Source organism: Bemisia tabaci, chromosome 2 (genome assembly GCF_918797505.1).
Source record: "Bemisia tabaci chromosome 2, PGI_BMITA_v3".
Classification (NCBI taxonomy): domain Eukaryota; kingdom Metazoa; phylum Arthropoda; class Insecta; order Hemiptera; family Aleyrodidae; genus Bemisia; species Bemisia tabaci.
In genome coordinates, this window is record NC_092794.1 from 55632953 (window position 1) to 55647974 (window position 15022).

Sequence of the window (15022 nt, forward strand, 5' to 3'; positions counted from 1 at the left end):
TTTAGGGTTACTTGACCATGAAGAAAAAGCACTGAACCACAGTAGGCAGTGTTCAATTTCCTTCCTACTTTTTTAAGTTCTCCTTGATAGCAAATTATTGTTAAACTTGATTCTACTAACAGCCTAAAGACATCAAACGATTCTCATCACCAATCACGTTCTTCAAAAGAACTGTAACTAACCTGTTTGAAGGGCTCCCAGAGTATCGGAATTAAATTCACAGTCACCAACAACGAGTCCCAGGCTGTCCAAGTCCTGGGGCTTGTCTAGCTCCAGCTGGCTGAGAGCTGAATCATAGCCGAACATCGACGATGACAGAGATGACGAGGAGGAAGAGGTGTCGAGTGTAGATGATGAATATAAGGATGAGTTGACGAGGCTGGGCGGTGACTGCGCCATAGACGCAGCCTCTGGGGAGCGCGCTGGCAGCTCACATCGCTGTCGCTTCATGCACAAGGAGTTGAGCCCCTCCTCCGCGCCAGACTTCCGCTTGACTTTGACCACTGAGTCCCTATCATGACTGCACACAACTGTCTGCTCCGACACCCCAGGTGACGCAGCAAGTCGCTCTGAAACCTGAGAATATTTGTTCGTTTATGGTATTAGCTCACTGAAAATATTAGAATACAAAGACAGCAAAATTGAAGAAACTTTGCAGGAGTAGAAACATTTCCAAGATAATAACTGCGATCAACTCAGCAATGAACACTACAATTTTTACTTGGGAAGGAATCATGCGTAGATAAGGTAAGAGACATTTCTTTTAAAATCGACGAGATGCTGATCACTGGCAACTATACAAAGGAATAGGAACGGAGCCAAATTTTACAGCGGTACAGTTTTTGTCAAGCTGATTTCAGAAATTAAAATTTGAGTTTTCAATCGAAATCACTTTCTAGTATCCTGAATTTTAAGATGAGAACTGTTGAGTTTATTTTTTTGCTGATAGAGGACACAAATTTGCACATGGAGCCTACACAATTTTGCTCTGCTTATGGAAAATCAGGGTTTTGAAAAGCTTTATCTTAAGACTACATATTTTGAACTGCTGACAGCAAACATCACATTGTCTTAACTTCGGTTAGGTTCAACATTTTCCATGCCGTTTTCCGTGGCATTCTCCGTGGCGTAAGTTTTAGTAAAACACTCTTCTTAGCTAAAGTATCATTGTAGTAATTGATGATAATTTCAGAGAAATTATCTCAACTAATGGCAAATCTTACCTCAGCTTGACTACTATGTGAAACAACACTTTTGCGCCTCGCTAGGAATGAGACACTGTTAGGACTGACAACAGAAACAGTGTCAGAGTGTTTCACACGAAGGACGGATGGTCGATCCTGAGCAAGGGAGGTGCAGGGAGGTCTTCCTGGAGGTGCTATGACTGACTTCTCCAGTAATTTAGAGCTGTTGACAGGCACTAGCTGTTGACAGGAGGCCGACGTAGACGCCTCTCCACTGCTGCTTGTGAGGCTTTCTTTGATATTTGGATTCACTTGCTTTACATCTGAGATCAGGGTTTTAACTGCCACAGTCAGCTCGTTCGGGTCTTTTGTTTCCGGCAATTGCTCTGGTGAACTCCTACCGCCATTTTCAGACTGCAAATCAAATGAGTTTCTTTACAGTTTCAAACTTGCAATATTTTCACTGCGAGTGAGATATTTATTTAAATAATACAAGTTTCAAGCAAGACATAATGGAATACTGCGGCAGGAAACCAGGAGAAAAAGTCTAATTTACAAAACTTAAGACTCTAAGAATTGAAAAAAAAAAAAACCAAACCTCAGTCTACTTAAAAAAGGTGTGATGCTTGAAATTTTTGCTTGTGTTTTTAAAAATCTGATGCTCTTCTACCAAGTTTCAACGTCTGCGAAATTTGTTCAACTTTTTCCGAGAATATAATTCAATTATATACTTTGATACTCTTACACTAAATTTATTGAAGCCACTTTTAGCCTGCAATACAAGATGGTACCATAAAAATTGGATCAGGCATCTGATTCAGAAATAATCCGACTGACTTCCGTAAGGAGAAAAAACATTTTGATGAAGACATGAACAAGGTAGCCAAAAAAATGCAAAGACATCATCAAAAATAATAATTGTCTTATTAGAGCTCAATCATTATCTTTTGTTTTCTACATGAAAGAGCCGTTTCTTCCCTCAAGTGGTGCATTGTAAACATTCAGAGGCTTTGTTTCCTACGAACATTATCATCTAATTTTTGGCCCAAGAACAATTAAAATACTTATAAAATGAAGAAGACATGAACTTACTAATACTGAGGCTATTGCATTTAGGCCGGGCTCCTCTGACTGATTCTCAATCATTGGCGTAAATCTTTGTCGAAGGGCAGCGAATTCGGAATTGAATTCTTCCTCCCTGCAAAATATTTGAAACAAATAAGATATTGATTCATCACCTTACAAAATGGAATAGAAATACAGTCACAGGTTTACTAAAGTGCCATCATCAGTGGGAGCTCGAAACTACAGAGCCAACTCGGTAGGGCCATGGAAATGCTTCAAAAAATTCTGAGCTTGGAAGCTTCTGCACACGCTTATCGGGAAAAATTGAATTTCCTTCAAAAAAGCTCGATTCTTCCAGACAAACGAACCGATTCAGAAAAACGAAGGTCGTTTTCAGAATCAACACTAAAAGTCCAGTCAGATTCAATTTTTAACTTTAAGGCAAAAGTAAAAAAAAAATAAAAATTGTTGACTAGTGTTATCATTTTGAGCCAAATTGTTCATGTTGTTGAGTGATTGAGTTCACAACAGTTCTCAAGGTATTTGAACATGTTGGAAATAAATGTTCAAAGGTTCAATGTTCATGCATAAAATTGATCTTCCATGAAAAAAAAGACCTGGCCGAGAAATTTTTTAGGCAAGAAATTTCTGTCAGGTTGGTTCAGAAAATTGGAAATGGGGTTTTTGACACAAAACACTGACACTTAAGTGCTGCAGATAATAGAATGTGAGCAGCGCAGTTCACTTTTGTGCCAGTGGAGGGGGTAAACTGTATTTTAATCTGACAGTTACAGACTTTAAAAACTTACAGAGCTTTTTCTCATAACTACATTTCTTAAACTGTGAACTGCCGACTGTCACAACCCCATAGCTATTTGATATTTTTGGCCATTAATTATATACCATAATAATTGTTTAACTCTCTTTTGAGCAGAACTACCAATTTCAACTTTGAGTTTTTTTGAACTAACGACCCTTCTTAAATCGTGAATTGTCATTTCCCATACTAAGGTACATATCTTGTCTGCTGTGTTTCAGTACCTACATGAACTGTTCTATTCTTTTTTTTATAGGAGAACCATTGAACAAATTTGTATCATGATTTTAATGTCTTTTCTTAAAAATGTTAAGAAAAATCATTAGGAATTTCGGGCAAATTCATGCAACGGTTCTCCCATTAAGAAAAAAAATGACAATACGCAGTACTGAATCTGCGCGATCAAAATACATTCCTTCATGCAGAGGGCAAAATCAACTTATCAAGCCAATGTTTTACTATTGAAAGATAGGAAGAATTTGAAATGTGGCCTGATATCTTGCACTATTTTGCCGTGCTAAGCAAGAACGCCGTAAATCCATCACGATTTTCCCTTGTTCTTTGGAACTTAACACTTTATAAAATAAAAACTGTTTTACCCATGCACCTCAAATTTTCTGGTTAAGTTCTTGATAGTATTTGCAAGAGAATTCTGGAAAAAAATTGTTCCAAGGTACACAAGTTTTTCTGCTATGATACATTGTTTACAAAAAATGAAAACTGGCGTTTACTGCGTTTTTACATTGCACAGCAGTATTCAAGTGTCAATTTTACAGAGACTTCTCTTCAAAACCATTTAAGTACGTACGTAATAAGCGTGTTGATGCAGATGAATGTTTCCGCTTGACCTTCATCGTTTTGCACAACGAAGCCAAGTGTCCGCATATGAATAAATTTGCCAGTCTTTGTTTTCAGCCTGTAGCAGCTAAGGCCTGGGCCATTTGATTCTATGAGCACTGCACGTAAGAAAAAAAAATGCATAAATTACACTTTGAGCCTTGATTCTGTATATTTTATACTATAAAGTCTTTCTGTAAAGAATCAACAAAAATGCGTACACCCGACAAAAACTGAACACGTTTGAAATACTACGAGAATACACTGGTTGATATGTGACTTACACTTTCGGCTCTCAAAAGAAGAAATCAAATGAAAAATCTGGCCCATAATTTGAAACTTTGAAGGCTGCAGGCTCATCTTAGAATTATTACCTAACATTAACTGCAAAAATCATGAAAATCGGCTCATAAGATATCAAAATAAATGATTTCTTACATGTGACAAAAAATGCAAATTTCGGGAGCCAGAGAGCTCAAAAGCTTGGTAATTGAAGATATTTGAATAAACACAGATATCCTTTCAGTTGCTGCTAAAAGCACTCACCTTCGTCCAGTTTTTACATCAAATCAAATACACAAGCGTACATAATTTTTTTCACAATCTTGGCAGCATTGGAAACAGTTTTCATTGTTATTCAAAAGAACTACATACTAAAATGTTGACTTCTTGTTGCATAAGTTGATTCATTTTAGCGATTTTAAGCATTTCTTTTTCATACTGTTATTTCAGTTGGTATTGATAGGAAAAGCAGCTTACAATAAGACCCACGCAAACGTACTTAAAAACCTAAATCTACTGATGGAAACACTCATGATATTACAGCTTGAAATGACCTATACAAAGCTTTCCGAAAAGAGAAAATTCCGAGCATACGATGAATTTAAGTGAGATTGAATGACTTCCTATTAGAAGTCGGTCCAATAACTGGACTGTAAAACCCTTTACCTGAATGCTGTATTCATTGATCTTAATACCTCTTATGCCTGTTCTAACTTTATGACTTCAACGAGGCTGTGAAGAAAGTGACGAGAAGAGATATTTCACAAGGAAAAAAACTTCAAAACATACATATTTCTTCAGATTTCTTTAGGAGTACTATAAATAATTTTTATACAAAAGAAAACAACAGCAAATGACTAAGTCAACGAAGATTAAGGATATTTACTTTGTCTTAGTGCAACAAGAACCCATCCTACATCATCTTTGTGCATATAATTGAACCCTGACTCTCCCTTGACTTCATAAGCCAGGTATCCAGCAACAGTTGATATCCTACACAAAAAATGAAGAGAAGAATACGTAAGTTTCACAGAATATAAGCTCAAAAATAGGACAAAAGAGATCGAAAATGAATTTTTCATAAATTTCAAAGTCTCTGTTTTTCTAAAAAGAGGCAGCAGTTTTTAACAGACAAAAAGAAAAAACAAATTTGGAGAAAATATAGAAATTAATGTTCTAGTTCTTTGATAGGTAGCTTTTACAAATCGCTAATAATAATGCAGAAAAATGGATAAGATATCATAGCTTTTGTTGATTGTAATTTACACTTCAATAAAGTGTTGAATTCATAGATTTCATGAGGACAAAAAGATTTCTGATTGATGTCGTCTCAGTTTACCAGACACTTCGGGAGAAATAAAAATGAAATGAATCCAAGCCTTTTGGCAAATGAAAAGGAACGAGAAATGTAATTACGTATACTCAATGAGAGCTTATCTTCTAAATAATGAAAAACTATGAGCAATACCTTTGGTCGGTGTATAAGAAATTTCCATTCATTTCATGCTGTGTCTTGTACATTTCTTTGCTCCACTCTAACAAACTTAGATCCGATACTTTAATTTCTTTGAATGGTTTGACAACAGCTATTAGGTAAACTTCATTTGCACTTATCACAGTTTCTGCAAAACAGAAAAGAAAGGCATGAGCAAAAATACCTGATGATAAAAGACAGACGGAGGAATCTTGGGTTGGGAACTGTCCTTGTCTCACGATACTCGGAGAGATAAAGTGAGAATAACTAAAAAGACTGATTTTTGGGAGCAGATTATAACTTGGATAAGTACCGTGCACATATATGGAAGGGTTGAATCATACGGCAAATGGAAAAACTTTTGAGCCTTTTTTGGCTTTCTTCAGAATCAGTGCAATTATCATTCTCGTTAATATCCTGATTCTACATTTTTCTTTTTCTTTTAAGCAAAAAATTAATTGTTAATCATGACGTCCAAATGATTGAGAGAAAATCGCCTCAGACATCTATATCTCCACTGAGTAAAGTTGACAGCACTGTTAAAAGTTCGGCAATTAGCATGATATCACTTATTCAATAGAAATATTTGCGGCAAAATAGTGAAAGATTGCTACTATGACAGGGTAGGCAAACATTGACCATTGACATTGACATTGGCATCTATGAGGGAAAAAAAGCATTAATCATGGCTGAAGACAGCTATCATACCTCTATTTTTGCTGCGTGTTGAGCCTGCAGCAGACCGGGGAACCACCGGGACACGAAGGTGGCCGTGAATGTGAACATATTCATACTGAGCTTTGACACTCTTGGATGTGCTACGTATTTGGAGTCGAATGAAGAAGGATCGCTTCTGCTTTTCGTACTCCACATTGCCCTGGTTTCCACTCGAACTCCACGTAGTTCCACTTACCCCACTACCACTACTCACTCCCTGACCACAGCTTTGATCTGAGCATGATGACCCTGAAAATGTTACTGTGTCACCTGAGCTGCAACTGTCCTCATTTGAAACCGAAACAGAACTATCTGCAACTTGAAATAAAACAAAAACGCACATAAATTATATTTTCGTTCCACACATTCAAAGCTTTTACTATAAAGACATAATAGCTTAAGACGGATAAAAGGACTTAAAATGTAGACCTTACATGGAGAAATGTATTTCTCTGAGAATCTACCACATTATCAAAACCAATAATTAAAAATTTTGAGATGTCTGAAGTTTGCAAAAAGTTTGTTTGAAAAAATGGTCGTTAAATTGGTGGCAATGTCAAGAAATCCGCAAATAATCTTATGGACTTCCACGAGAGAAAATGTTGTTAGTTCGTTCTTTCTTTTTTTGTTGATTTGGAGTAATTCAAACACTTTCCATCTCTGTACTCTAGTACCTAAGTGTTTTCTTCAGTTATCTAGGATCAAGCTTGCGTAAGGACTTTCAAGTCCTTACTTCTATGAAGAATTAAAACTTCACACCCCCACACTGTTACAAAAGAGCCGGACATGCTATTGGACTTACCTTGGCTCTGCAGGAAAGTTGTGTCGGGGTCAAAATCAGGCATAAGATTCCGACGCAAGGTATCACGGTCCTCAGGCAGGGTGATCTTCTCTAGGTCCTGACCGAACAACTCCAGCTGTCAAACAAGAAAAGAAGGACATCGATTTAAAATTCAAGAAGAGATGCAAATTTTTCAGCAGGTAGGTATGCCCTATTGCAAAAATATTGTGTCTCATTATTCAATGGTCATGATTGCTTGTTGCTACAGTAAGGTCTGACAGGAATTTCAAACAATTTAAAAAAATGCCCTAAAATTGATCAAAATTGGCCAAAATCGTCCTGAAAAAGAGCAAACTTCGACACACGCTTCCACGGGAAGTTTCATCAGATCTGTCTCAGGGAGAAATCTCACTTGTGAAGTTGGGAAAAATATTGAGTTTGTCAGTACTAATCAAAGTGCCTAGTAGAGTTCTTGTGGAGTCTGCGACGAAGAAGAAGAGATTTGTTGTTTTGTTTAACAGGGAAAAAGCCCAGAGGTTTCATTCCTGCAGGAGAACTTGGGACAAATCTCACTTGCGAAGTTGGTAAAAATATTGAGCTAGTCAATACCTACTAATCACAGTACCAACTACCAACCAAGATTGAGTCCTAGGAACGACTTACCTAACAGTAGAAAAACAAGGGGGAAAAACGGGAAACAAGGCTAAAATACAGAATTAATAAAAAACCGAGATGTTTCGACTCAGTTTTGAGTCGAAACGTCTCGGTTTTTTATTAATTGTGATCATTTTTTCTCAGATCCCGGCCACCACCATGTAGGGCTCAAGTTTTCATTTTTATTTTTATTTATTTATTTATTTATTTATTTTTTTTTAAATTTTATTGTATTTCCGACTGAAAATGACTCAGTTTTGAGTCGAAACGGCTCGGTTTTTTTTTATTAATTGTGTATTTTAGCCTTGTTTCCCGTCGCCCCCCCCCCCCCCCCCCCCCCCCCCCCCCCCTGTTTTTCTACTGTTACCATTGTCTCGGGAACGACTTAAAAAGAAGAGGAAGAAGACAATTTCTTGTGTTGTTTAACGGGGGAAAAGCCCAGAAATTTCATTCCTGCGTTAGACCTTGGGACAGATCCCATAGCAAGTCCCGTAGAGACAAGGCGTAGGAGTCAAAACTTACTGATAGTAAATACTTTCACATACTTGGAAGCCGTATTTTTACAAATCTAGTTTGACTATTATTAGAACATTATCCATCCTTACATGGGAAATACAGGATTACAGGTCCGTTACAGTTAATGACGTCCGAGTGGTGGAATATTTTTAGAAGTGGCCATCGGCCGCAGATCGGGCGTTGGGGCTGTTGCGTCTGCACGCGCGGCGTCCGGTCAGAAATCGCGGCGTCGCGGCGACGGGGGGTCCCTCCCCCCACCCCCCACCCCGGGGGTCGGGGGCGAAGCGCTCTAACGAAGCCCGAAAGACGAGCGACTCCCACGTGTCGGGGCCCCGCTGTTACTTTCACGGCCCTCGTTAGACCCCGGGACCAATTTCGAAATTTCGCGGGTGATTAGAGCCCCGAAGAATGGGCCAATCAGAGCCGTGACGTCACCCGGCCCCGGGGATGATGGACCCCCGCCCGGGTCCGCATGGCGTCTTCCAATAGCCCCCCCCCCCCCCCCCCCCCCGTTCTTACCGGGCTTTAAAAAAAACCCACCTCGCTATTTTAGTGGTGGGTTTAATTCGACGGTTGGATGGTGGGCGCTGCAACGGGTATGTCGCAAACTTCAGTCGGAGCGAAAATAACAGATTTCGCTGGAGGAAAATAGCTCGAAAATACGATGGGCACATTGACAAATGCGAAAATGGACCATTATACACGGTAAAAATTATACACCTACATATTGGGAAAAAAGTCTCTTTGATCCAGAGTCTAAACTCTTGAGCAAATGGACAAGAACAAATAATCTTGAATCAATCGAATTTTTGCTTGAATCAGGAGTAAATCCGCTTGAATTAAGCGGCTGGGCTCTCGATTCAAGTACAAACCCGCGTGAAGCAAGAGAATGTTTTTCTTGTCGATTTTTTGAAAAGTCTGGACTACACCCAAGTCTTTTTTTCCCCGGTGCGTGACAAATTTCCTCGTCAAAATTTTAAGCAAAAGACTGATTGATGACTGAAGATGTGATTCTTAAGAACGAGAGGAGAAAAATCGCGGAAAATGTTGACAGAGACTGTTGGTTAGTTTCCTTTTTAAAAAAATAGAACATGAGTGTAGAATTAAAACGTCGCAATTGGAGAGACGCAATTTTCGATTTTAGTCATTGATATCGGAAACAACGTCTTTGCCCTTTGATTATTTTTGAGACTGGGGCTGGGATAGGCGAAAATTTCTAAAGCACATTTTGAGGTAAGAAAATCAGAGTTCATCGATTCGTCCATCGAGGACTTTTAAGCCGTTTTCGTTGAGGAACCATCTCGCCTTCACTTGAGCTGAACTCTGCAACAAACCCATTTTCAGAAAAACGGTATACAGGAAATAGCAAAATTGATGGAGAAATCTATTTGAATTGATCAGAAATCTACACCGTATGGGCTAAAATGTCTTTGCCCCTGTGATTGGCGGACGAATCTCGATTTTCACTACTTTTCAGGAGGGTGAAAAGAGGATTATCAATATTTTCGACTCCATGCCAGCCTCCTTCTATTCGACTTATTGAGAACCCACGCCAAAACTTCCTCGAATCATTCATTCCCTCACGAACGATTTTTCCAATTATTTCTGAAAAGCGTTGCTACAGGCTCAAGTTATCGATACTCTCTCACGGTCTATTCATATGCTACGAAAACCGCACGGGAGAATGGACCTACCGCCGACTACCGCGAAGTCCTTATCCAGCGCAAAATTTCTTCAGACTTTTCATTGTTCCAATTGTGTAGAATGATGATGACGACTAATTTTAGCAGATCCTCTAAAATGTTTTTTCCAATTTTTTAAGAGCCGCAAGTTCTCTGGACGCAATTAATCGATATCGTGGGAAATCCTAAACCAATGTTACGAAGACCAGGGCCGGATTTAGTATAATTCTGACCCCCGCAGGCTTGGAAAAATGAGAAGGCTTCCAGGGGAAAAGAGAGGATATCTATCGCCATTCTGTTACGATTGCGTAAATTCACTTTCGATTTACTCGATACCAAAGCCACACACCTCTCCGGTTTTTATAGAGAAAAAAGAGGAAAAGTCGATAATAGGAAAATATTTTGAGGGGGAAAAGATACTCTGGATTGGTATATATAAATCCCGATGAATACAAATTCAAACATTCAAAATTGTAATAAACATAATGATGAACGCATGTTTTTAGTCTTCTGGAGTCTTCCTGTGTAAATAAATGTTTTGGACGATTGAATATTGTGGAACGACTTTCGTTATTTACGCTTAAATCATTTAACTAAAACCGAGAAGTGATATAAGCACGCCGTTGTAGCGCCCATATTTACGTTAGAAGTTTTTCCTACCGCTCTCCATGCATATCTACGGTGAAACTACCAAACCACGTATTTCGGATTGCGACGTTGTAGACTTACTTCAAACTTTATTTTTTAAATGGAAAACCACTCAACGCCAATACTTGAAAACCTCCGTGTTTTTTCCACTTTATGCGAAGAAAACTCTTTGAAAATTTTAAGAACTGATATTGCTTTTCGCTCCTTCAAAAAGATAAAACGGGAGCGGAGATTTTTAAACACTGCATACAAGATACGTGGTTTGGTGGTTTCACCGTCGATATAGGTTGTCAAGCATGTAGGAGATATATATATTTAAAAAAGAAGAGAGAGGAAAAAAGCAGCGTTTCCAGGGTGTCTAATATTTTTTAATTTTGAAAAATCCTGACATTTTCCTGATTTTTCCTGATATTTTATAAAAAAATCCTGATTTTTTCATTTCGAAAATTCCTGACATTTTCCTGATTTTTCTCGACTCCTGGCACGGTAGGCAAAAAGCAATAAGACTTTCTCCGCTGAGGAGATTCGCGTAAAAAAATTCCTGGTAAAACGTCCAATTTTTCAGATTTTCCTGATTTGTTCCTGATCGACAAAAATTCCTGATATTTTCCGGTTTTTCCTGATGCTAGACACCCTGGCTACCTAGCTCATGGTTAAGCGGCTTGGAATTCTCTTGCATAATGTTAGATGTTGTAATTCAGGGTTCCCAGGGCGAAGACGCTCAGAGGGATATTATTTAAAACTTTGAGGCATTGATTTTTGTTTTCGTGTACGGCTGTTCTCCAAGCATTGCACTACGACACACATTACGAGCTAAGCCGTTTTAAGGCCATGGGACCCAAAGTAATTTTTTACGATTAAATTTGTTTGTATCGCAAAACAACCGACGCTTCACTTGACAGGTCTGTAAACGGGACCCTTCAATTATTAGCAAACATTGAAGTGAGGAAAAATCTTACTGAAAGGCGCGATAAAAAAATTCCCCTCCGCAGTGTGGTTCACATTGCATAACCGTCGAGGTGAAGGGGCAGCCAACCTGACGCTCGAAACGGACCACCGGACATGGGACATGGTCGGATATCAAAAGCGAAGTTAACCCAAAATCATGACCACTTGCGCCCGCTGAAGAAAAAATCCCGTTGAAAAAGCTTCAAATTGCACCATGAAGTTGTTGTCTTAGTGCGTCGTCGTCGTCGTTTTTTTCATCGGCGCACAGAAGAGTTAATTCGAGAGGTCGGACAAAATGTGAGAACTTTAAAATCTCATAACACTCCGTTTATACAAAACTTTGAGGTTTTAAAAGTGGTTCCATTGGTTTCCTCGTAAAATTTCCTTCTAAACGTACCCCTTAAAATTAAAAATGTGACGATTTAACAATCAAAATTTGCAATGTTGGTCAAAATTTCCTGTCCGACCTCTCTAATGGACTCGATCCACTGTGCGGCGAGGAAAAACAATTACTTTTCAATAATCTATTCGTCTGGAATGGACCACTAGACAAGGTACGAATTTAGGCAATCTGATACATGTTTCCTAACCAGACTATCACGTAAAACACGATTCAAGCGACGAAAATTACTGAGACCAACCTCTAACGAAGATAATAACGATTTTAATTCACATTGGTTACGAGGAATTTGAACTGCCCGCTCACAAGAAACTCAAAGCTCTACATGAGTCAAATCGCGCACTACAACGATTTCAGCGAGCTTCTCAATCGAGCATTGTTCATTACCCACCATGCGTTGTTCAAACTAAAAGCAATTTGTTACAGCTAAGCCAAAGCGTCAAGATTGAGGTTGCCAAATTTTTTTATCGCAGAGACTGTCATGACAACGTTTAGCGCGCGATGTGAATCACGTAGAGCATTGAGTTTTCGTGAGCGAGTGGTTTGAATTCACGCATCAAGAATCATTGAATATCATCGTAAGGAGTTGATTTCGGTAATTTTCGTTGTGCGCATCGTGTTCTACGTGAAATTTTGATTTATAAACATATATCAGAATGCTGAAATTCGTACTTTGTCTAGTGGTCCATTATGTATCCGAATAAATTAAAAAAAAAAAAAAAAAAAAAAAAAAAACCCTGGTAAAAATTGGCGATAAAAACTGCGTTTCAAAATACCATAGGAATTCTTATAGCAGGCTAAAGAAGGCTACAGAAAATCATTTAGCTGGCTGTAGAATGCGGAGAAAATCATACGGCCGGGCTATACTAAGCGATAAAAAATTATGCAGCCGGGCTATAGTTCTTGTCGCCGGGCTTTACACTTTATCGCCTGGCTGTTGCTTTTTCGCCATCGATTATAAAAGGCTATAAGAAATTGTGTAGAAATTCGTGTGCTTTGGAAATCCTTAAGTTTGTACGGAATCACCTTAATATATTTACAAAACGCACATTATATTTTCCTTTACTACATATTTTTTTCATCGATTAAAATGAGAATAAACCATACAGAGTGTGCAAACATTTTAAAGTCATGAGTTGAAAACGCTGACTCCACGAGATTAAATATTAGAGCCTAACACAACGAGGAACGGCGGCGCACTGGCGCCTACAAACCTAACAGGGATACTTCACGCATTGCGCAATGCGTGAAGTATCCCTGTTAGGTTTGTAGGCGCCAATGCGCGTTTCGAGCTGGCTGCCCGCCTGCCGCGTCGCAGCAGCCCTGTCCGCCCACGGCGCTTGAAGCAACCATTTCACACCAGAGGTATTGCACAGTATCATACGAAACTGAAGGCGCTTTAATATATTGGGAATGGCAGGTATCCATCAAAAGCTTTCCTCGAAAAATAAATAAAGATACTACGGCCCAAAAAGAGAGCAGTGGTCCAAAAACTCACTAAGTCCTAGCATCCTTAATTAGTGACGTTTAGCATACACTTTATCGCCTGGCTGTGAGTTGCTTAATCGCCATCGGCTATAAAAGGCTATAAGAAATTATGTAGCAGGCTATGGAAGCTATTGGAAATCTTACAGCCGGCCGTAGGTCTATGGTATTTTGGAACACAGATTCCAGTGGCGTGGCGTGCTTTGCGATATATCGATCGATCTACCATTTAAACCTATGGAAAAGGATCGATTAACAGGGTGTTCTCAGCGACCATGGAATATGCAAGCTATTGGAAATCTTACAGCCGGCCGTAGGTCTATGGTATTTTGGAACACAGATTGCAGATTCTACTGCCAATTTTTACCAGGAAAAAAAAAATTATGTATTCAACTCGTTTCGAAAAATCTCGAACCTATGATGAAATTAGCCACGAAGCAGACCAAGTTGGTAAAACTGGAACTTTTGCCGGACTTAGAGGACCCTTCTCTTCTTCCTACGACATAAAACGCCACGACTTTTGACAACGCAATAAAAAAAAGTCTCTTGGATCTAGAGTCCAGACTCTTGACAATATTGACAAGAAAAAATACGCTTGATTTAAGCAGATTTTTCCGCGAATCGAAGAGCCGGGCCTCTTGATTTAGGCGGATTTCCTTTCGATTCAAGGAAAAAGTCCGATTGAACCAAGATCATTTTTTCTTGTTAATGTTTTCAAGAGTCTGGACTCTAGATCATGGCGTCTAGAATTTTTGACCAGGCTTATTCCCTGATTTTTCCCTGATTTTCCCTGATTTTCCCTGATTTACAGGAGCTCATTCCCTGATACGAAACCGTACTTTTCTCCTACTTCCCCGAGATTTTCTGGGGGAAAAGAATATAACTCTCCAGAGTTCCATTTATGGATATCGATTTTAATTCCGATAGCGTTCCGGATGTTTATAATATCGGGTGAATGAAAGCTTCTCCATTCTTTCAATGATTTGAAGTTTCAAATGTGTCATTCAAGAAGTCAAAAATAGCGCTCGATCAGATTAGACCGCCAAATATGAAAACGAAATGATCCCTAAGCGTTAGAAGTAGAGATTCCCGGTTTCTGGGACAGATCCCCTGATTTTCCCTGTAAATTTTCATTCCCTGATGAATCCCGGTTTTCCCATTCTAGACACTATGCTCTAGATCCAAGCGCGACTTTTTTTTCCAGCGGCGGCGAACATTCCCACGTTGGAGGGAAAATACTCGACGAGTTCATACGAATTACTCCTCGTTGAAAAATAAGCTCCAATCAGGGAGCCACCGGAGACGCGTCGGGCTCTAATTGGCCCCATCATCCCTCCGCGTATAGTGCAGCTATGACGTCACATCGGGCGACCACCGCACCGATTCGCGACCGAGCCCGCGGTGCTGACCTACATCAACTTGGCCTCCGCGAATAGCAAATCACCTCCGCGCACTTACAGGCTCGGCTCACAATTTTGATCCCGGAACAAAAAGAGGCACACCGAGGGGGGGGGGGGGGGGGGGGTGTTAGG

At 39.4% G+C, this 15022-nt stretch overlaps 1 protein-coding gene across 3 annotated transcripts in view; it reads right to left on the reverse strand.

The window, feature by feature from the left end:
* Nucleotides 1–15022, reverse strand: part of LOC109034213 (uncharacterized) — a 123398-nt gene that overhangs the window by 11493 nt on the left and 96883 nt on the right. For 2 of the 3 annotated variants that reach the window (XM_019047233.2, XM_019047235.2), the window contains exons 6-13: nucleotides 7179–7293; nucleotides 6368–6694; nucleotides 5654–5807; nucleotides 5072–5178; nucleotides 3875–4022; nucleotides 2277–2382; nucleotides 1224–1598; nucleotides 183–576 (exon numbers count right to left, since the gene is read on the reverse strand). In XM_019047233.2, coding sequence (XP_018902778.2) covers nucleotides 183–576; nucleotides 1224–1598; nucleotides 2277–2382; nucleotides 3875–4022; nucleotides 5072–5178; nucleotides 5654–5807; nucleotides 6368–6694; nucleotides 7179–7293 — 1726 coding nt within the window. The remainder of the gene's footprint in view (nucleotides 1–182; nucleotides 577–1223; nucleotides 1599–2276; nucleotides 2383–3874; nucleotides 4023–5071; nucleotides 5179–5653; nucleotides 5808–6367; nucleotides 6695–7178; nucleotides 7294–15022) is intronic. The other variant, XM_019047234.2, reaches the window with a different exon arrangement.